Here is a 24747-nt window from a genome sequence, read left to right on the forward strand (position 1 = left end):
TAGTATATATTTTTGTTTGTATTTTTGCTGCCTCTTCTACTCTCTTTACCATAAGAAATCATTTTAGAGACAGGATACAAATAAGAGAAAACTATTAAAAATTAATTTTCATTTAAATTGTCTCTAATGGAAGTTTGGTTAAACATTGATAAAATACCATAAAGACTTGACAGTTTTGTGAGATGTACAGCTGAGACACAAAAACGCAAACAAAAAAAATTCTAAATATCACTAAAATAGTCTCGGATTTCTGTTTGTGCCAACAAGTGAAAGTTGATAACTATTCTATATTTTCTTCCTAGTCCACAAGAAATTTATATTTCTTTAAATTTTTATCAATCAGCATTAAATTTTTTCCATTGTTTTTATTTGTTCTGGAAGTAAATAATAACCAAGGTTTAATACCTATCACTAATACTAGTGACATATCAGTAACTTCTTTAGTAGTTCTTAATACAGTCTGGTAAAGTAAACCCTCTTAATTGGTCAGCTATTAACTACAATTTTAACTTTCTTCTGTTCATGTAACACATCTGCTTTAAACGAATATGTGTGACACCCAGAAATATAGGGTGATTCATACTTACAACTGCCTGTAGGTCTGTAGGAAAATGACTTCCTGCTTTGCAGCCAAATTGAATACTAGTCTGTCATTCTCTGATTTTGTCCCCTTAGAAAATTGTTAACGGAATGTTTCATAAACTTGGAATCTCTTTCAATCTCTGCTCATAAATTCCACTGTTCTAAAAAGCCCAGTTGAAATGGCTTTTTATAACTGATTCATTACTAATTAAAGGCAACACATTTCTCCAACAATATCTGCACAAAATTTGGGCAAAACAATGTAGTAAGTTTCTGTATTTTTGCCAAACTAGAAAATACACTGAGTAACCCATTGTCACGCCTCTCAAATACTTTCTGTAATGTGAAGTCTCGCCTTTTACACTGTGCATACAACTGTTAGGTGAAACATGATTTATTTGGTGTCTGACCCTCATACTTATTTTTAAGTTTACCATGTTGCATTATTTCCTTTTGTGAAGAAAAGCAAGAAAACGGCCATCCAGAGTTTCCAAGAAAGCACAATGTCCATAAAACTTTCTAACTTAAAAATATGAATCAACCTTGTCCTCATTTGTTCTTACCACACCTCTTCCTGTTCCTCAAATCGTGATCTAAGAAAATGCAACTAAACAATTGTAGCAAATACAGTTTTATAGCTATTAACTACTTTGAATAAATTAAGTTTCTCAAAAGGATGACATCAGAGAAAAGGAGAGGATGTTAGTACTGTCCTCAAGTGGGAGCTACACAACTCTTAGGTCCACCTGGATTCAATTTCATCCCAGGGCAGGTAGGTACATAATTGTTCCATCCAGTGAAAACAGTATTAGGAAGAAAATTCAAAGATGCTGCTAGCTGAAACCCCCACACAGCCAACATTATGAACATATGGACTGGCACACACGTTTCCTTAAACTGCTACAAAAAACAAAATCATAAATGCAAAAATTAGTTACTTTATCCAAAAGGAATAAAAGAAATAGCACTCTAATAATCATGGGAAGAAGTTGGGGTAGGAGTGGGTGAGAAAGTCTCAAAAACATGTTTTACCTTTGAATGAATCGTGTACCAACTCACACCGTACCATGCGGGGGAATAAAAAGGTAGCTGTTGACATTTTATATATGTCTGTTTTGGTTCACTCTTACACATTTGAGAAGAAGTCTGGAAATTCCTCCAAAAATAATTATGACAGGGACTAGTAAAAAGGGAGCTGCAGTGGAACCATTCTTACCTAGTTCTGGCTCTGCTACTGCTTCAAAGTTGCATAACTAAGCAAGTGGTAAACTAGAAAATGAGTTAAGAGCAGTTTGGGGACCTACTTCAACTACTTTTCCACAATTTCTTAGTAACCTCATGCCTGTTAAAAAACAGTTTCAGCATTCCATTTAATGATCTGTTGGAGCAATGATTTACTCTTTCACAGAATTCCAGAATCACAAATTGTAATTCACTGATGGCCAGAGCTGTTCTCTCAAACACAAGTTCTGCCTTCCAAGTGTGTTTCCCCAAATCACTTAATCCGTATCACTCAGTTCTGCCCTCTAATGCTGTTGGACTAGAAAGAAAAAATAGAGCACCCATGTAAATGAAATTAAAATCCGCACATGAAATATGGCAACATACATTATTCATGGACTAAATAAAGGAAAGTTTGGTATTCAGGTACTGAGATTCATTTCTGACAAGGACTTATACAGCTGAGTATTTCTGAAACAGAAAAACAAGACCTTTGTTTGGGAGTTCTGCCACATTCTAGACTTGATGAAAGACAAAAGATCCCTGTTGTGTGTCTGATCTCTATTCCACTGTACAGGTTACAAAGAAAGTTCCCTTTCTTTTGCAGCAAAAGTAGCAAATATTACTATTGAAGAAAATACTAGAATAAATAGCTCTAGCTCAACGACCTTACAGGGTTCAAGTCACCACATTCAGGTCAAATTAGCAATTGCTCCGAGGAGATTTGGAAAGAAAGAGCCTACAGCAAGATTTTTAAGATCTTGTACTCCAAGAATAAAGGATGAATGAACTATGGAGAGAACACTGGGTGGTCACAGCTTAGAAAAAAAAAACAGTGAAAAGAAAAAATATCGGAAAAAGAATTTCTCAGTGGGTTTCTCCCCCACAACCCCTACTGTTAACCTAATTACATTTTTCTGCTGACTGGTTAACACTGATTAAATGTTGATAAAGTGACAACTGTAAGCACACTTAAAGAACGCACATATACTGTGCTGCCATCACATTGCAAGTTTTTAAGTTTCTAAATAATTTATGAAAGGTAGAGTCCCTTCTGGAAATTACTGTCTCTTAGTCACTCTTAGACCATGTGTTATTCTGAAAACTACATAAAAATACTATTTGTTAAAGGTGTTAAAAGTAAGGCTGCCAGGGTGTCTATAAAATGCCAGTCATCAAAACTATGGAAAAAACAGTGCTTAAGTTTAGAAAAATAAGATCACAGGACCTCAGATATGTTGTAGGTGGTCCTTAACTACCTGTAGTTGCAAAGTTTTGCTGTATGGTACAGTGTAAAACATACTGAATTAGAAGTTCCATAGGGCAAGTAAACACAGAACCCACAACAACTCAATCCATTCTAGGAGATATTACTGAAAAATAACAGTAAATGTGTCTTGTTCCACGATTTTTAAAGAACAAAAATATCGGCTTACATTTTGCAACAGATTCTTCTTCAAGTAGTACAATTACTTATAGCATTTTAAACTGCCAAAGTTCTATTCAGAAAATTCTAAACTTTCCTTTGCCTCTAATCACAACTCGATGCCAGTGGTGAACAAGAATCCCTTAGGTGCATCTACATGAATCAAGTGATTTGCTTCAGAGCACGATATGCCTTGCATCTAAGTGTGGCAGAAGAGAACTGCTTTAAGTTATCAAGAAAAAATATCCCCATTCTTTCTCTCTTCTGTTTCTTCCTTACTTTAATCAGGCAGAGCAAATGACACTGCGTCCACAAAATAATTATTGACAGTAATTTTTTTTTAAAAAAGGGGTTTGTCAACATCTGAGGGGAGGTGAGATTGTAAGTGCAGTATTTCTTCATGAGCAGTTTTTCATGGGGGTCCCTTTGGAATGAAAAGGCCTAGTGGAATGTGTGCTCCCCTCGAACAATGTGTGATGAAAACTCATAACGGTCCTGGCTTCTATAGCCACAGATGTTACATTCCAGTGGGTCCCGGTAGCCATGGCAACCCATATGAATGGTGTACATGACGTGGTCTAGGAAAAGGACTCGGCAGTGCTCACACTTGAAAGCCCTAATCTGTTCTCCTTCTCCATTGAAGACCTTGTAGATGTCCTTCAGAGCGCCCTTAGGAGCCTTGACATCCTCCTTCATGTAAGCTGGGCTTTGTTTCCGCTTGGGATTTAAGGCAGGGTTTCCTTGGTAGGACTGGTGGTCATCATGGCTGCTTTCGGAGTCAGTAGAATCCAAGCAGCTATTGCTGGGAGAGGCCTCTCTTTCCTGGGGTCGACTCTTTGGTCTGATGAGCGAGATCGGACCATCCATGTTGTTTTCATGACTATCAGACGTTTCCCTGCTAATGGGTCTTTCTATCCTATTTGGATGATAGACCTGAGAATAAGCTGAGCTTATAACTGGGGCCACCTCAGCGATTGTGCTTGGCGGGTGCTGCATCAGAGGGTGAAGGGCCTCAGCTCCAAGGTAGGTGATTGCATTGTTGATGGCTTGGTCCATCATATGAGACTGCATCAGCTCAGCCTCCTTCTCGTACGCTAAGTTCATATCAAAGTGAATATCTGGGTAGCCGAATCGCATGAGCTTTTCCCCTAAACAGAGAGGGAGAAAGAAGGAGGGGGAAAGGGGGAAACAACAAAATTGGTGATTAGCTTAGGATGAGTTTGCAAAGGTAATCAACTCGATTTTCTATAATACAACATATCTAGTCTTCAGATAAAATATTAGGATTATTTCAGCTGAAACTCAGCTAATCTTTATGTTAATTTACAGTTTCATAGCTACTGGGATTTCCTTTTTCCCCTTCCCCTCCTCCCCACCAAGATTTCCCGTATATTAGTATTGTACATGAAAGGATTAGGAAAGGAACGTTCATAAGCCACTTGTTACTGATGAAAACAGGTAAAACTATGTTCTTGTCATTCACCAGTCACAGTGACCAAATTACAAAAATAAAACTACACCGGGTCTGATTATAACTTTTCTCCCTTTACATGTTGTATGGTTAATTCGATCAATTTAGCTTCTATTTAAGAAGAAAATCATGGAAAACAATATATATATACACACACATACATGTATGTATATGTATATATTCTTCTGGGTAAATTTTAAAAGTATTAAAATAATTTTAATACTTTTACCACCTGATAAAATTAATGAAACCAAAGACTATTTAAAAATAAGATTTGTAGTCATTTCCAAAAGAACTTTTCAGAAACTTTGTCTTATACTTCAATTTTTTGCTTCTTATTCATTTTTACCATTTCTTTCTTTTTCAGACATACATAATTACACTGGTAGGGTTAGTTTTCTATATTTTTCTTAAATGGATTATGTTTGTGGTTTGTCCTTTAATATTTTCTTTAATGTGTAATTTTTTCACATAATTCAAGAATATTAACTACAACAGTTTTAGTGCTTAAAATAGGAAGCTATTTTAGTATTTTTTCAAAAACAGTCAAATGTGGACAAAATACTTTCTCTTTAAAAAATTCTGCCACCAAACTGGTGTGTTCTCCAATTATTTGCCTTGTTAGAATCTTTTAGATAAATGCTTCCTAAAACTGTGAGAACACTTCAAAAAATTCATGGAAAGTGTGTACTAAGAATAAAAAAAAAATGGATGGATGTCAATCTTTTGGCAACTAAATTACTTAAAATTCTATTTTCCATAAACTTGTTGAAACCTGTGGACTTGTTTTAAATGTTCAGTATGTTGTTGGTGAAATGCATACTGCGGTGGGTTTGGTCTTAATGTGAGAGATTGGGGTAATGCTTAGAGTAATGAGAACCGAGGAAAGTTAACAGCAAGAAATTATCTCATGGCATAAAATCTGAAATACTGCAAAGTCAAGAGTTCCAAAGTTAAATTAAATAAATAAATACATATATATAGATAGATAGATAGATGTCTATATATACACACTCCAAAAGCTTACAATAGTTTAGTAAAAATGACAGCAATTTAAGAATTATTTATAATGCGGGGCTAAATATGCTGTGGGCTTATATAAAGGAATGTTTCCTTATATTAGGAGAGTAAACAAAGATTCTTTAGGTAAATATTAGTCAAGTAAAGAAATATGCAGTTGGAGCAGCAGGGAGGAAGATATGGAGGCAAATAGTATGATATATGAATGAGGGATTAATTATATCTGCATGCAGGTTAGAATAAACACAAAAAGGAGGAGTCCAATGACATGGAGCAAGACTTTGGGCAACAGTTTCTTTAAAACCAACAACAACAAAAAGATTTATTTGATTCGAAAACTAGAGTTACAGAGAGAGAAAGACTAGAGAGGGAAGGAGGGAAGGAAAGAGAGGGAAGAAGGCAGGGATGGAGGGAGGGAAGAATAACGAGAAAGTGAGAGAAAGGGTGGGGGAATGTGTGCAAGTACTTCCATGGACCAGTTCATTTCTCAGATGGTCACCCTGGCCAGTGCTGAGCTGCTGCTGAAGCCAGGAGCTTCATCCAGGTCTAAGATGTGGGTGCAGACATCTGGGCCATCATCCAGTGCTTCAACAGGCACATTAACAAGGAGTTTGATCAGAAGTGGAGCAATTGTGAATCTAACTAGTGTCAAAATGGGATGCAAGCGAAACAAGTGGTGGGTTAATGTGCTATACCATAGTGTCAATCCTCACCCCCAAAATTTCCATTTTGCAGCTTAGAAGTTTTATCCTGAGAGTAACAAAGTTGGAAGAATTAGATATGGAAGGAACCTGATACTCTTTTGCAATAGGATTTAGAAAGTCACTGCTGTAGAGGTCATGGCAGCCTAAACTACTATAGTGGAGTGGAAATGGAGAAAAGTTGATGAATGCAAAGAAACTTAGACCATTTAGTTGCTAGAGCTTGCTGATTATCTAGATACAGAGATGAGAAAGAGAAAGAATCAAAAGACCAGGTTTCTGCTCTAGGAAACTTAGTGGATGACGATGAGATAGAAAACTTGATAAACTCAATGAGTAACTGTCATGTCCAGTAAAGACTTCAATATAACCCAGGCATGGGTAAAATATGAAGATGAGAGGGTCAAAAATAGAATATGGAAAACATTTCTTCTGCTTGCCCACACAGCAGAGCAAACAGGATGCTTGTACTAAGCACCATGTTTTGAAAACCCTGGGCCTTGTTCTTCATGAAATAAGTAGTTGGTAGGGCCAAGGGATCTAGAGTGATGATCTAGAGCTCATTCCCTGACTACACTCTGGGTTCTGAGTTGCCTGGAATCCTTCTCCAGATGGCTCTAAGCCTCACAGCAGGGTTGGCATAGTCTGTTCCACTGAGAAACACATGCTAGGCCTCGAGTGCAGGCAACATAGTACTCTTTGTGACACAACCTAATATGAACCCGAACTGCAGTCCTGTGCAAGTGTGAAGCCCCTCCTGTAATGAAAGCAAATGGGAAGTGGGCCTAAGAAAAGCCTGTCTGTAAGTCAAGGTCTGCTATAAGAACCACAAGGAATTTGAGAATTCTATATTTATTTGAACTTAGTCCTCAAGATAGGAAGGTAGAACATACATCTTCCATCTTGATTTATAGCAATAAAATATTTAACGTATACATGGGGCCTCCATTAATACTGTTCTGCATCTGCATGGTTGTTAGGAGTAAGGACAGCAGCAAGACTGATGAGCAGTCAGAAAAGCTGGGAGAAATGCAAGAGGTGTCAGTGACACACAAACCAGGGAAAGAGGAGTGTGCTTCAAAAGGAAGGTGACCATTCAGTACAGACAGACGCACTTTAGGAGTTGCGTGAAATATATGGAAAAAGAGACCCATTGGCTTTTGGCCTTGACACTACAGAAGCTAGTAGTGATCCCAGGAGCACAGTTTCCATGGTGCATGCGGGTGGCGGGATTAGGTTGCACAGACTGGTAAATGCATTAAAACCAATCATGTAAAGCAAGGCCAGATAATTCTTCCAACAATCTTAATGTTGAGAATGATGGAAGCTGTAATAGTAGCTAGAAAGAGGGCAGGGCTTTAGGGAATTTATTATTTTTAAAATTCTGTGGATTTATCAAATTCAGTGTCAATAAGAAGATGAAAATAAAAGGAAATAAAAGGATAAAGCTAAAAATACAAGTAAAGAAGGGGAAAAACAGACTAGGATAGGGAACTTTCAGGCAAAAAACAGAAGAATTAAACTTTAATCAATAAATGGATACTCTGTTGTAGAAATAAGAAAACCAGAAGAAAGTTACTAGTGTGGATGAACACACTCTATTCAACACACTCCAATGAAATGATTTCACTTTGTGTTCTGTGACTAGATAAGAAATCATCAAAGACTGAAATACCACGTTTGTACAAAGTGGAGAAGGGCTGAAATGCAATGGTGGAGATGAACAGAGAAGATTCTTCAGAGATGGATTAAAAGGGTGCTACCATCTAGTGCGGATGGATCACATAATATTTGAGTCCAGTAATTGTTTGAAGTTAGAGCAACTCACAGGGTTATGGATTAGAACTGAGATAAAAACATAGAGGAGGGGAAACCTCTCAATTTTTCTGATGAGAGAGAAGGGATGAGCCATGAAATTTAAGCTGGAGAAAGAGAGAGATTTATGTGTAGGAATTTCAGGGCTCAAGAGTCTGGGGATTGATAATGTCAAATAACAGCAGTATTTAACCAAGGGACATGTGAAAAGAAATGTATGGTGAGTGAGGAGTGACGAATTCGGCTTTGAAAACAATTATGGAAACAGTTACAGCAGTCATGGCTATAGATTACTAGAATGAACTCCAAATAAATGAGAAAATTCTCTAAAATTCTTATAAAAAGTCACTATTTTAGAACTGTAATGTAACTTTCTAACACTTTGTCCCTGTTTTCTAGGGAATGAAAGGATACTGAATGGAAATTAGCTTCTATAAATCACAGGCAATGTGAAAAAAGAGCAGATTATATACATTTATATAGATTTATACAATTAATATCTTAATTTAGTCAACTTTAAAAATTATTCTTTTTCTCATAGTTACAAAAAGGAAGAAAGAGGGACATTAAGGAAAACTTGCTAGTGTTGGAGGCAGGTTGTGAGGCCTCACATTGGGTCCTTGGATGGCCTTTGTACAGACGGTGAACATTAGAGTACCTTCAGTCTTCTTTCATTGAGTTCTCAATAATTCCTCCAATGATATTTTCATGATGTTAGTCGTCGAATTTAGATTGAAAGTACGTCTTCTCTAACTGTTTTCTTTTTTTTGGGGGGGGGGAGCGGTTAGTAGCATTATTACTTTTTTAACCCTAAAATAGCCCAAGCAAATATTTTCTCCTAATCAATATATCCCATAACATTGTCTAATACTGATATGTGGTGATGTTTGTATAATTTTTACCTGAAACATTTTTATCATACATTAAGTATGTAAGAACTAATGTTACATATGTAATGTATGACAATTCTATACCCATTTTTCTGATGAATATTTATTATTCATATATATTTTTTAAAAACATGCTATTTATATTCTTAATAAGGCTCCATGACTTAAAGTACATGTTCCAACAATGATCCAACAAAGGGTCTTTTAGGATTTGGAAGTGAAAAGGGAAAAGCTAAACATATGATATTTAATCTTTTAAGTTAAAAATCATAGAATGGATGAAAAAACAAAGATCAAAACATAAAGTCTCAACTATGAAATACCTAGAATGTAAGATTTTAGTTTTTAAATAGAGAATTAAAATTCTTTTCAGTTTAAATACTAAAAGAGCATCATGTAAAGAAAACAGCTAAAAACTTAGCACTAACGCAAATTCTAAAGTAGATCAAAATTGACCAGTACAATTGGCCCTTTCCCCTATGTATTATTATTTTAAACATAAACTGCATTTTAGCTTTTCCATGCTATTTCATTTTGTATAGTATCACATTTTAAGATGGTGACTTAACTGGTATCAGTCTTCATTTCTAAAGACATGCTTTATGCCTGTGTGTGTGTGTGTGTGTGTGTGTGTGTGTGTATACAAGATGAATATTTATCCTCTGAACTAAAATACAACATTTATATTTCTATACATGGGAACTTAAGCTATCCGAGTAAAACCACCTTGTAAAGAAACAAACCAATTCTCACGCTTACCCACAAACTTTTGTGGAGTGGAGCTTTTACGTTTTCCCATATTCCCTGTGAGCTTCTCAATGACAGCAGGTCTCTCAAAAGGCACCAGAGAAATATTGTTGTCCATAATAGGCTCCTGTTCCTTACAATCTTCCATAGGAGGTACTATATAAAATCACATAAAAAATGCATTCTGTTAATGTCTTCAACATTTGGAAAGATATGAAGCTGGATTTGCCATCTAACTACAGGTTAAGAAGCCTTAATGCTTGTATAAAACCAAGTATAAGGAGTAGCTTCTAGTGTGAAAGTATCATCTAGTTCTACACATACAAGATTTGTTTTTGCCAGAATCTCTCTCAGATCAATGACATCAACTGTTGCCAATTTTGGTGGCAACATGTTCAACTACATTCTCTTCTTATTCCCCTGAAAGTGTTAACATTGGTTAAAATCAATAAAAGCAAGACTTTCTTATTTCCAAAACTTTTGGAGTTCAGTTTTTCTAAAATAAGTAAACTTGTTTTGGAGAAAAGCTTAAACACACAGAATATCAGCGCAATATTTAAGCACTTTGTTTTCCGCTCATACATTTTTCGGCAGCAGATTTTTCTATTTGATGAGTTGTTAGTTCTATTGGCAGTCGCTTAAATACCTGCGCAAAACAGCCTTCATGGGAAGATCCAATTCTGAACATGTCTGTGCATAGTAAACTGTGGCAGCTTTGTGATTGTAATTTATTTTTAAAACAGAGGGGAATACAAGAATCTGTTTCTAAATTGAGACACTGTTAGACTAAACAACCTCCTTAATTCATCTGACATAAACTCCGCAATGCTGCTCTTCTAATCTCATTTGTTTAAGTTACGGGGTAATGTGTTAGCCTTTAGATACTAGCAGCGGATACTCATAGTGTAGACAAATAACTTAGGAAAGTTTTGTGTGTGTGTGTGTGTGTGTGTGTGTGTGACAATATTGTCTAAGGATGTTTAATTAAGGATAGGGTAATATCTCAGATATCAGTCAACTGAAACCATGTTTGTTCCCAAGAAATACCCTAGTTAATTAGTCTTGATTGCTGTTGTTTTCTTCAGTTGCACTTGTGCCAGTACTGTTTGGAAACCAAAAGACTTGATCCTGGATATCTTTACTTGTTCAGCATGCGACATAAAATGATCGATTCTAATCCACTGATTTCTATTAAGATAGTCCTGTGTGAAATATAATGCATCCTCATTGAGGGGGAACTTGCTGGCAGACGTTACGATAAAATGTAAAGCAAGAGATGAAAGTGAAGAAAATCAAGCACACAATTCAGGTGACCTACTTAATGATGACTATAAGTTGTTAATGCTGAAGAAATGAAAAACAGCAGCAAATTATTTCCTAATTTGAACACATTTAAAGGAATCAACATTAAATCTAAAGTTCTGATTAAAGGGGTGAATCAGTGTTAAAAATTTAACATACAATTTAAATTTAATAAGAGGCCCGCTGTCTATGAACAACAATGGATTCTGCATCTTCTGGATATTAATACAGAGAAACAAATTCTAAGGTGAAATTTAGGAACAATTAGCTCATTGTCTACACTGATATAATTCAAGATACATTTACGTGTGGAATGTATGTCTGAAGACACATAAAACATTACATCTTCTTTTTAACAACAACTAGAAATACTACCGCAAGCGATTCAAAAAGCAAAGTAGGTAACTTAAAAACAAATGAACGATGACCATAGAACTCAGGTAAGAGGATCGGGAAAATAGAATGGTAGTAATGATGTGACAGCTAACTGGATACTGGGATGTAGATTATTGTAAAAATATTTGTTTTGTGTGACTGAGTCACTGAAACTTACTACATTAAAAACAATTACAAAAAGAGTCCATGCATTAGCAAAAGCTGAAGATTGAAATGAGAAATTGGAAAGAAAAAGTAGTTCTAAATTTTGTTAAAAAAAAAAAAACTAACAGGATTTACCCCCACCATTGAATATGCTAATTAGTTCTGAAATGAGTAGTCTAAAACTTGGCAGTTGTACTCTAAGTACCACTCTGAATTTTCATATTTGCACACATTTGAAACTCAAAACGAAACCTGGGTGTGGGAACTGTCTCACGCCACATCCACCTCAATTCAGATGATCTGTCCCAAGTTCAATGAAGCTCATGTGAACTGAAAACAATAGGGTTGGCAGAGGTTTTGCCTAACTTGTATTTTACAATAACCCTTTATATGTCAAAAACCTTGTTTCTACCATACTGGTAATAATTACTGACACAAACTACATTCTAAGTACTGTTGTAATGCATCTGACGATTTTTATTCAACTTTTTGAACTATCCCACAAAATAAGGTGCTATACCATTTTTATAATACAAATGGAGAACCAAAGACCCAGAAATTTTAATTGACTATCCCAGGGTTGATGTAAAGCCAATAGAAAATGTCATTAATAGGAAGACTTCCTCTGAGCCCTGGGATCTTAACCACTATGCCATCCAACATTTTGCAAATGTATTTTAGCATTATCTTTGAATAACTAGTTTGGTCTATCTGTAGGTTCTATTATTAGGAAAAGATCTGATTTTCTTTTTCTCCAACTATGTAACTTATTTATTTAGCCTTTGATGGATTTGAGTATAACTTACCAAACTGTTTCTAAATACTAGTGTTGAAAACACAAATTTCTTTTAGATGTTTCAATACCGCTTTAATCATCTAATGACCCATTTATCTATGCTAAAATTATAACAACATGATAGCTTCACTTTTTTTGGCAAATTTCATAAGCAAATATCTTCCTTGATCTTACTTTTGAAGTTGTAACCAGGACAAAAAATATATGTATACATGCTTTATATCATTATCATATTAGGAAATCATAAAGGCAGAACCATTAAGAGCATTTGTAACATAATATTTGTTAAATGAAAACAAAAAATCCATGTAAAATTCAAATACCAAGAAGAAACAATGAAGGGAATAGAGTAGGTCTCCAGATCGCCCTCTGGACAGGCGAGGTCAGGGAACTTCCATACGTGTGTACAATGGGAAGAAGTCCTCAAAATGAAAATGGAGGAATGAGGAAGGCATGTCAGAGAGGCAAAAAGAATACATCTTATATGAAATCGCAAATTCTCTACAAGTTACCAAATCTTAATTACACACACACACACACTAAACCTTTACACTTTATTTTCTTGATAGCATTCAATTCGTGTGCTGAACCTTGCTCGGATTTCTATACTGCTTTGAACTGATACTTACAATTCCTGCCCTTATATTTTGCTCCTATACTTGGTCAGATTTCATTTGTCCCTCAAAGTTCCATGTGCTACAAGCTTGGCCCCCCGTTTAAGGGAATTGAAAGATAGTGTGATTTTGAAAAAGTGTGGCCTAGTGGGATTTGGTTACTGGGGTCACAACCCTCATGGAAGACTTAATGTCAGTCTAGTGAATCTTGCAGGATCAGATCCCTTCGAGCCAGAATAGATTAAACCCGGCCTTTCCCTACACTCTTGCTTCCTTTTGTTGCCAAGTAACATTTCCTTTCTTCCTTAACTCACATGTGCTTCTGCCACAAAGATTTCACCAGAGGCTGTGCTACTTGATCTCCAAAATCACAAGCCCAAATAAGCCTCATTTCCTTACAAAGTGAACAGACTCAGGGATTTTGTTAGAACAATACAAAATGGATCATGTATTTAACAATGCATCCCAGAACTCTCAAAAGAATTCGGGATTTGTATATTCTACTTCTTCCTAGACAGTTCTGCTTGGCTGATGTATAGGCACAAATAGATAATGTGTTCAAAACTGAAAGTCATTTTCCTCAACAAATTTTTGCCTATTTTGTTAATTCCTTTTCAGTGAATGGCACTACAATTCATCTCATCGTTCATGCCAGAGAACTATAGCAAATCCTAGATTTCTTCCCTTGATCCAGTGATTGTATCTCCTCCTCCCCTTCCACATCTCCATACAGGCAAACACAGAAATATCACTGTGATTTAGATTTTACATTAGTAGCTGCTCCCAGTTACCTCAATTTTCTGAATATTCCAGGCTACTAAGTTCACCAAGATCACTGTAACAATCTCTAACTGATCCGTCTCTTGACTTCTCTGATCTATTTCTCACATTTCCTGTAATAAAACGTAAATGTAATCCTGTCTTTTGGGGGCAGAGTACAAAATTATTTGCTTAGGGCCTGGCATGGTAGCCTAGTGGTTAAAGTCCTTGCCTAGACAACATGCCAGGATCCCATATGGGCGTCAGTTGTAATTCTGGCCACTCTGTTTCCAATCCAGCTCCCTGCTTGTGGCCTGGGAAAGCAGTCGAGGACAACTGCCTTGGGACCCTACACCTGTGTGGGAGACCTGGAAGAAGCTCCTGACTCTTGGCTTCGGATTGGCTCAACCCCAGCCCTTGCGACCACTTGGGGAGTAAATCAATGAATGGAAGATCTTCCTCTCTGTCTCTCCTCCTCTCTGTATATCTGACTTTCAAATAAAAATAAATAAATCTTAAAAAAAAAATACTTGCTTAACAGAACAGGCTCTCGATGTTCTAACCAGAGTAAATTCTCCAGAATTACCACCATTTTATTTCTGTTATCTTTACAATTGGGCCTTAAGTTTAAATGGTTATTTTATTATCCTCAACTGTCCATGTTTTAGCTAGCAATTTCTTCAAAAGTTCATGAAAAAAAATAGAATTAAAATATAAGTTTATTTTGGTGCACAAGTTTCTAAAATCTATGCATAATTTTTTCATAATATGCATTTCAGTAAACTTTTTGAAGACTCGCCATAATAGCGTGCTGTTTTTGTCTGTCAAAAACTTTGCTCCAGTTAACTTTTGCTGGAAACTCCTCGCGGACAACCAGTCTGTTCTGATGGTGCTTATTATGCAGAGTTCAATATTTGAACTTCTTAGTCATCTCTTCCAGCAGTTGGTAAATAACCTTAGTGATCTGGACTACTTTGGACTAATGCCTTTTGTGATCCAAGACAGATGCTATATTCCATGGAGATTTAATGAATGACACAATGAAGTCAGTGTGTTCATCCAATGAAAATGAATCAAAAACTTACTGGAAGGTTGGCAAGGTCCCAATCATGCCTCCATTTGTTTGATAAAGAATAACCCTTTCCTGAATAATTTAAACCATAAGAATGTGTTGCTTTAAAGTTGGCTGATTCTGATTCACACTTTCATTTTAATCTTTAGGCAAGGAGGAAAAACATAATTGCATAATTAGGTTTTAAAATGTTTTCTTTAAGCTGAACAGACTTGGAAAATGAGCATAAAGATTACATTCAAATAAGAATCTGCCACAAAGCCCAGTTTCTTTTGATCTTCATTTCCAAAACTTTAAGTCATGCAATTCCTCAGACCCGATCGAGAGTTGTGCTTTATTCTACCTCCTTTCCACTGTTTCCTTGTAATTATCACTGCTAGTCTCCTCACATTCCACTCCTTGCTCCAGGTAGAAGCCAATTCCATATGCCATCCTGGTGACATTTTTCTTTAGAAGACACAACTTTGTTTGCTTTGATGTGTCTCTCCATCAGCTACATTAATTCCAAATGAGCGCGAAATGTTCCATCTTTGGATCATAATTTATTTCAGTCTTATCAAGAAATCCTGATGTTCTTCACCTCTAAGCCTATTCGTGTTTTCTACCTAGCATTTATGTTCTCTGTGTTCTGTCCTATCCATGCAGGTTTTTTTTTTCCTTCTGTTTTAAACTGAGAAGCAGAGACAGCGAGAGAGCAACAGAAAAACAGGCAAGCTCACTTTCGCCAGTTCACTTCCCAATTGATTTCAATGACCTGGGCTGGACCTAGACCAAAATAGAGAGTCATGAAACCGAACCTGGTTCCAACAACAAATATTTAAAAAGTGAAAACTGTATCATTTATTTTATATAATTATTTACGTATTGGAAGGACAGAGTGACAGGGAGAGAACTTTTCCAACAGCTGGTTCTACAAGAATTTGCTACAGAATCAAGTCCAACTATTAAGGAAATAAAAGAGAAGAACAGTTTTCTTTTGGTGTCTTAAAGATTGGCTGCTGTTACTACCTGAATTCAAAATTAATTCAAATGCTTAAGCAAAAGCCATGCAAAAAAGAATGCGATCTGAAATCCAGAGGTGGAGGGGAAATTAGATAACCCATAAGAAGCTACAAAAGCAGTATAGGAAGGAGTAAAAGTCCTGGATGCTCTTTCTACCCACCATGGTGACTCATGACCTGCCCGGCAGCTTCCATGCTGACGTTCTGGAGATAGTTGTGGCAGCGCTCCTTGTGCTCCTCCAGGGAACTGCGCTGCTTGTAGCTCCGGCCGCAGTAGTTGCACTTGTGAGGTTTGCCCACTGCAAAGAGAACTCCTGGTTAGTGTGCCGCCGGCTAAGAGAGAACTTTTGACAATGTGGAGGGGAGGCAGTTACAGGCTTTTAAAATTCAAATCTCTTCCTCTACCATGTTCTAAATCAAGCAAACAAAGAAAAGACTTTTCTGAGACAGCAAGAAGCAAGGCCGACTGTACCTCTGTAAATGTGAGAAATCCTGATTCAGACTCATGCCCCGACTCCTAACATGTTTACTGTAACATGGTTAGCTCTGTTTTTGACTGATTTGAAAAATGAATCACAAATATCCTAGATCTTGGTGTTTTTTAATTTTTTTTATGAGATCAAGGAATTTTAGTATAGAAGACAAAAACTTCAACAACTCTAAATGTCATTTTAAATAAAAACAAGATTATTCACATGTACCAAGAAGATTAAAAAAATTCAAGTGGTGAGAAAAAGTACAGATAAAAGCCATGAGTTTCTCTTTACTTTCCGCCTGGGTAATAACTATTCACACATGCAAAACTTTGCGGCCGATACCCACACATGCCCTCTCAGTAGCGCTGCTGTTACAATCCCAAGAATTGACAAACCAGGTGCTTTCAGGCAGGATTATTAATCATAACTATTAAAGCCATAACATACCCATATTTAGTTATACAATGACAATAATTCCCAAACATCCCCCATTCAGGAAATAAATTATTCCCAATAACCAAGGAGCCATTATTTTAGCCCGTCTATTACTACACTACAATGCCCACATAACAAACCTTTAAAAATGGATTAAAAAGAAAAGTCGGGGAGAGGTATGTTTTAATGTATGAATATTTGTAAGAATCACAGACATAGTTAATTTTTTCGTTAAACAAACGCTGATTTATTTTCATCTACTTTAAAGAAAGAGCAAGAGAAACAGAGACAGCCCATCTGTTGGCCACTTCCCACATGCCACCACTGGACCAGGCCAAAGCCAGGAGCCCAGAACTTCATCTGGCTTTCCCATTTGGGTGCCAAGGGCCTAAGCACTTGGGTCATCACTCTCTGCCACCCAGGACAGTCTCAGCAAGGAGATGGAGCCAAACAGGAGGAGCAGGGACTCCAGAGACAAAGACGTGGCATGTGGGCCTTGCAAGCAGTGGTTTTACCCAAAGTGAGGCATTCCTGCCCAACCTTTGGTCTGGAATGGACATAAAACAAGAATCACCAGGCAGTGTGTATCAAAGCCATTAGTCGCAAAGCACAGTGTAATTCAGGCCAGTGTCGTCTATGGTTCCCATTGGTGTCACTGACTTTTGCCTTTTACCCAGAAGATAAACAGCTTTTGTCATAACCAGAGCTGGCACTTTTAACTCCAATCACCTTATACAACAGACCCATGTTCAACACTGGTCACAGGAGCAACTGTAAGTGGCAAGGTATTTATAGTTGCCCAAGTTTCATTGATTAAATATAAAAATCAAAACAAACTTTCGATTGCAATTAAGGCACATGTCAATTAAAATTACTTATTCCATAAGTAATTTTTATAAATATTCTTAAAAGTTATCCAAAATATGCTAGTTATTTTTAAGAATACCAACGAAGTAATCTCTTCTTCAGGACTCAGAATTTCTAGGAAGTAGCTGTGAATACAGTACACAATTTATAATACTATGTGATAATATTAAAAAAGTAGAACATATTTTATAAGAATTTACTGTAAATCACACAAACACATATACACACATGTAATTGTATTCCACAACATGTGGGTTGCATAATAAGGAGTCCTTGTTTGCTACTGCATTATTTACTTTGGAGTTCCTTTATATCATTTCTGTAGAAATTATGATTTTACCTTGAACAAATTTTAACCAATGAATACTGATGTAACAATTAAATTTCAGTTAACTGCCCACTGTAAAATATTTTATTCACCTGTCAGTCTTCCCTAGTATTAGTTCTATCACATGGTAGGTTATGCCTCTCTTACTGAGCACACACCTAGTATTTTCCTTCCGTTACTTCTATACATAATGCATATCTCTTCAAAGTACTCATATGTGGTTCCATTCTACTGACCTTGGCTCATGATTCTCCACAAACTCATTTACCTGATAAGGAGCAACAGGCAGTATACTGCTGTAACTCATTCTTTAAAAACTATAACTTGTTATTCTACTGCTTTCATTCAGCTTCTTCCCAGTGTGTCATCTGTGTATTTTAAAATATCAGTCCTTCCTTTTCATTCATCCCATCCTGGTTCCCAAAGAGTCCAACAGGGATTTGAGTGCTTGTTTTAAAAGCATAACTACAGTTTTTTTTTTCGTCTCTTCACCAAATATCCGCTCCAGGGACCCACATCCTAAGTGTCATGTTGGATCCTCACTACAGATTATCCCACCTTAACCTCCTTTACTATTCCTTCAGTAAATGCTTATTAGAAGATTGCTATCAGCTATAAAACTGTAATGTAAAATGAAAAAAAAAAGCCCTATGGTGCCTATTCATTTGCACCTGCAGCCTGGTAAGGAAGACAAACATAAATACACAAGCAACACAGTAGATTGTGTGTAGGACAATCTACTAGTGTGTGCTAGTAGAACATGAGGAACTTACTCTAGTTTGAAAAGTTTGGACAAAAAAGTCTAAGGTGGGAAGCTTTAGGCAACAACTGAAGGAAGAGACATCAGATAATGGGGCAGCTTTTGAAGGAGAGGCAATTTCTGAGAACTGCTGTTATCTTTGCCTACTTTGTCTCCTGTGCTTAGATTCTTCGAAGTAACATTTTGCCCTTACATTTCTTGTCAAGATGATTTGCAAGGATCGCATCAATTCTAGTCAAATCCAGGAGCTGTGTAACAGCTGATGGACTGTCTCCTCTCAATTCCTAATATTATTTCTTAAAAACATACTGGGGGAATTGTGGGTGGCTTGGTAGGTAAGCTGTTAGTCTGGATGCCTGCGACAAATTGGAGTGCCTGTGTTAGTTTGAACTCTGCTCTGATTTTGGCTTCCTACACATGCCTAACTCGGGAGGCAGCAAGTGCTGACCAAAAGAGTTGAGTCCCTGCCATTCAAGTGCGAGACTCAGGCTGAGTTCCTGACTTTCAGCTTCAGCCTGGCACTCTGCTGGTTCATCTAGGCATTTGGGAGTGGCTCAGTAAAAGGGGCTCTCTTCCTGTCTTTGTCTCTCAAAATTTTTTTTAAAGTCAAGTTTATAGAAATATGTAATTGACTCACTATTCATGATGTGTCTTTAGAAATGCATATAAGTTAACAACACATAATATATAGACCATTTATTTTTACAATTGTTATTGTTTGATTCATTAACTAAAATTCTTTCATTCTAATACTGAGTTATTATGTTTGAAATGTCAATGGTCTGAGTCACTAAGCTGAATGGACTCTTCAGCAATTCTGAATCTTTCCTAACCTCCTGGTTACTATCAAACTGTTTTGTGTTTTGAATTTTCTGCTTTATCTTCTGGGATCAGAAACTGTGCTTTCCTTCACTGCTCTCTCAGTCTTTTTCTGCCTTGTCAATACGTGTGTTCCTCCAGATTGTGTTTACAGAACGGTATCTCCCCTTTGTTCTCCCAAGTTCTCATTTTTACGAAAAATTCACATCATTCCAGGAATAATGTCACAGGTTTGTGAACTTCTGGGCATTCAGACCTTCCTTTTATGATCTTGGTGAATCACTTCCATATAACTATATCTCAGACGTGCACATAGTCTGTGTTCTCACAGCATCTGCTGTTTCCTTCCTTAGGACAAAGGTCTTGTAGTTATCCATTTTATACATATTTCTCTCCCAAATCCAAATGATAAGCTTCAGAAGCACAGAGGTCCTGCTTTACTCAATTTTGAGTTGATATTATGTATTGTGGTAGTTACTACATACAGGAGACACTCAACATATATTTACTGGAGGATTATACTTCAAATCTATACCTACATCTGCCTTCTGAGTACCGCCTCGCAGATATTCGCATGAAATCCAATCTGACATTCAAGCTACTCAGAATCATCATCCTTCACAAAACTTCCACTTTGACTACCCTTTTTTGCTAGGAGAGTTATCGTTGTTTTAACAATCCAAATCCACAACAAAGCTACTTTTGTCACCTCCTACCTCTAACATCACTTCCAAACACTTGCTAAATTTCATATACTCAACTTTTTCAATATTTGCCCATTTTTCATCTCTACAACCTTCATCCATCTTAGTTCAAGGCTTCATTATCACTAACCTGAGCTAGTATCAGAGTTGTCAAGTAGATTTTTCTTTCCCCATATGTAATTATTTTACTGCCCTCTTTAACATGCTTCAATGACTGTTAAATTCTATTGCACAAAGTTCAAATCTCTCTCCCTGACATTTAGTACCATATACAACCTGGCCCCGGGGCATATATTCCATTTTCTACTTGAGTCTGGAGCCAAAATTACCTGGCACTTGTACTTCTGAGTCTTGTTGGTTTCTGGAATGGCTTCACACAATTTCTACTACTTGAAATCTTTCATTGTCTTACATTCCCAACGTCCTTAACTCAGTTTCACCTAAAACTGATCTTTCTCTTTGAAGAACTGTAACTGGACTATACCCAAACCTCGGCACTTTTAACATTCTTCCTGTATTAACTGTGATTTTTACACGGTATTTAAACATTAATTTTTATGTTAGATCATGATCTGTTTATGAAATAAAACAACATGCCAAAGAGGTTAGTATAGTGCCTTGTTCATAGAAAAAAAAATTCTGCTTTCCTAACTCTTAGAATGGCCTTCTCAAATTTTTCCTAAATGATCTTCTAATTCCAAGAGCAATATATTCATTAAATTTTTTTTAAATTCACCAAAAGGAAAAAAATGTAATTAAAATCATGGAGAAATTATCTCTGAGCTTACTAAATTTTTACTTTTTTCTATGTGTACAAACATGTTTTGTTATGAAAATGGGGAATTTCATACCTTGTATTACCTACTTATTTTCTCAGCAATTTATCTCCATGGTATGAAACCAGTACTTTGGACTGACTGTTATGTAACACCTTATTCCTCAAATTCTAGAATTACAGAAATTCTGATTTAGTTTGCTCTTTGTACTTTAGTCCTTTCATTTTTGATTATTTTCCTTTATACCATAGTTATATATGCTCATACTTGAAAGTAATCATTCTAGTCCTAGACATTCAATTTACGGCCTCTATCCTACTCATTGTCCACAACTCCCTGTCAATTTAATCATAATTTCCAAAGCAACTATTTTCAATTCCTGCTTTGGGGGTTACACTCCTGACATTTTTTAAATAATACACAGGTTTTTCTTTATTCACCAAGTTTGGCGATAGCCTACTGCCCTTCTGTCCTACTAGTTCAGGACTGAATTTCCTTAACAACCATTCCTTCTGTTGGCATTACTGGTGCCTTGTAATTGTCACATAATCTTTTTGGATTGATAGTATGAAAATGAATATTTCCAATATTAGAAATATTTATTACAATGTATAATTTGGCTCAACCATGATTAATTTCCCTATGTTGTACAACTTGTAATTTTTCCTTGAGTTAGTAACTTGCATTTGTACGTTTTCTGGTATTTTCTGTAGCCAATGTATGTACTCTTTGCTTGAAATAGTCTCCTGGTTAATAATGACTGTTCTGACCATTTAGAAATGAAAACAATGTTTCAGGTCAGTGCTCCTCCCACTTCTCTCCTGTATTCCCACAGCCACTGGCACTTTGTGCTCCAAGGACAATGGACAGTGCTCTGGGCTGATTATTCCATTGTTGTCTTGGATTCTCCTTTGTTTGACTGATGTCTAAATCCCATGTTTTCTTCTCTGTTTCTTGGATACAGCATTTTTGGGTTGAAAATCATTTTATTATATCATTTTGAAATCTACAGTCCACTGAACGAATAAACCTCAAGTTATTTTTAAAAGTATAGTGCAAATGTGTGACCTATTACTCTGAAAGTTGCTAGGAACTCTGTCCCTGATGTTCTAAAATATCTGAAATATGAGTTGCATGTTTGTAATTTACATAATTGTTCTTAGCTCTCAAGAAGTATGTTTGCTATATGTTTATTTAACATTTCCCATAATATATGTACTCAAATAATGCATAAAATATATGCATAATGTATACACCATAGCTGTAGATATTTAGGACTACTAACTTAATTTCTGACTATTATGTAAGGGAACATATAGAACTCTTCCTTTACAAAGTATGGATATCCAGCGTCTGCTGACCTCAAGTGTGGAAAATATTATTCTTTCAACCTAAAATTATCTCAGTATGTTTGTTAAAAAAAATCAAATGATCATGTATTTTTTGTTTCATTCCATTAATGTACATAATATGTTTACCAAATTAGTCTTTTCATCAAGTAACGATACTTTCCACTTTGCTTTTGTAGGTGTGAGGTGCGGGCACTTGTCTTAGCAAACAGGACAGTTATGCTTCTTGTCAAAATAGTGGGGTTCAATTTCTGGTTCCAGCTCTTCCTTCCAGCTCCTGCCAATTCAGGCCATGGCAGGGAGCAGGTGACAGTGATTCAGTTCTTGCCACCCACGGTCTATGCAGGCATCTGGGGAGTGTACCAGTGCACTGGAACTCACTCTATCTCTCTGCCTAGAATTAAGTGGTTATTTAGGCATTTTGTATTTTTCAAGCAGATTTTAGAATCAGTTTGCCAATTTCTACTAAAAACGTCACTGGAATATTGACTGGTTTTGCATTGAAATGACATTCACCATTTCAGGAGAATTAGTATCTTAGGAGTAGTGTATCGGGGTGGGCTGGGGTTGAGCTAGGAACAAGCACTGTGGTTTGGTGGACAAAACTGCCTCCTACAGAGCCAGCCTCCCTTAATATATTCTTAACAATCATGACGAATAGATTTTACATGGTCTCATCACAAAAAAAAATGGTAAACATGAGCAACAAATATATATAACTAGTTCAACTTGGCCATTCTAATATGTTTACGTACATAGGACCACCAAGCTGTACATGCTAAACCTGTATAATTTTTATTTGTCAATTTAAAAACACTTGATTTCTTTTTTGTTGGTCTTCTTAAAAACGTTATGAAATTGCTCACTAATTTTAGTTTTTTTTTAAGTTACCTTAATACTTTGTTCATAGGTGTTCATATCACCCAAGACTAAACACAGCTTTACTTACTCCTTAGTTGAACCTCTGTATCTTTTTTTTTTTCTTGTGCTACAATTTCGAGTGGAGTGTCCCTGATCCAAAGGGCAAACTTTCATCCTTTTATTAGTATGTTAGCCATAGGTTTTCATACATGACCTTTGCCACTTGGCGGAAATTCGTTTCTCTTCTAGTGCTGAGAAATTTTTATTGTCCATGAATCCTGAATTATGTCAAATGCCTTTTCTGAAATTATGAAAAGGATTAAAAAGTGTTTACTAAGTCTATCATATGGAGATCACATTTTCTATCCCGTCAGGCTACTTTTAAATTCCTGGGACAAATCCTGCTTATCTATAAAATCTTATTCTTTTTTAATGTACATTGGCTCCACTTTACTGAAATTTCATTCAGGATTTTCCATCTGTTTTCATTAGGGATATTGCTATATAGTTTTCTCATAATGGCATTCATTTTGGCATCAGGATAAAGCTGAACACCCATATCGTTCCTTAGGTAATATTCATATTACTTCTGTACTCTGCAAGAATTTTTTTCTCAAGTGTTTTCCCTAAATGTTTTCCTCAAATGTCTAGCAGAATTTACCAGTGAAGTCATCTGGAGTTTTTTTGTGGGAAAGTTTTTACACTTGAATTTCAATTCCTGGAATCAATATAGGCTTACCTGGAAGACCCATTTCTTCATGGGTCACCTGTGATAATTTCTTATTTCAAGGGATTTATGTCATTTACTTGAATTTAGTGACATAAGTTTACTTATAATATTCCTGCATTGTTTTCAAGGCCAGTAGACTTTTTAGTGATGTCCTTCTTGTGTTCCTCATGTTAAACTGTTCTCTTCTTTGCATTGATTGGTCTTGACTAGAAGTTCATCTATTTCATTGCTCTTCTTATAGAATCAACCTTTCCTCACATTGACTTTTCCCCATTAATTTTGTTTTCTTCCTTCATTGGCAGGTCTTTATCTTTATTTCCTTTCTTTAAATTCCTTAGATATAACATCTATAATTTAAGAAGGAAGTCTGGATCCTGAGTTTGAGATTTTTTTCATTTGTAATATAAGCATTTAATGTTATACCATGAAGTGTCACATCTAGTCTATTCATGCTTTGCTTTATGGTCATGAACATATGGAATGTATTTATAACATTTATTTTATCCACCTTACTAATTTTATTTCAGTCACTTCTGGGTCAGTTTGTGTCATGTGATTATTCAAGTAATATTTAGCACCATTTTGCATACTGTTAATTTTTAAATTTATTTTTATTTAAATTTTATTTTTATTGATTACATTGCATTATGTGACACAGTTTTATAGGCACTGGGATTCCCCCCAC

General features: G+C 36.1%; 1 protein-coding gene across 14 annotated transcripts in view; it reads right to left on the bottom strand.

Moving 5' to 3' along the window:
• Positions 1–3494: 3494 nt before the first annotated feature.
• IKZF2 (IKAROS family zinc finger 2) overlaps positions 3495–24747 on the bottom strand; it is a 164811-nt gene continuing 143558 nt past the window's right edge. For 12 of the 14 annotated variants that reach the window (XM_058664964.1, XM_058664961.1, XM_058664959.1 and 9 more), the window contains 3 exons: positions 16119–16256; positions 9886–10029; positions 3495–4377 (listed from right to left, as the gene is read on the bottom strand). In XM_058664964.1, the coding sequence (XP_058520947.1) occupies positions 3671–4377; positions 9886–10029; positions 16119–16256 (989 nt within the window). In that variant the 3' untranslated portion in view covers positions 3495–3670. The remainder of the gene's footprint in view (positions 4378–9885; positions 10030–16118; positions 16257–24747) is intronic. The other 2 variants (XM_004576866.2, XM_058664960.1) reach the window with 1 other exon arrangement.

The sequence above is a fragment of the Ochotona princeps genome, chromosome 5 (genome assembly GCF_030435755.1).
Source record: "Ochotona princeps isolate mOchPri1 chromosome 5, mOchPri1.hap1, whole genome shotgun sequence".
In the NCBI taxonomy this organism is placed as follows: Eukaryota; Metazoa; Chordata; class Mammalia; order Lagomorpha; family Ochotonidae; genus Ochotona; species Ochotona princeps.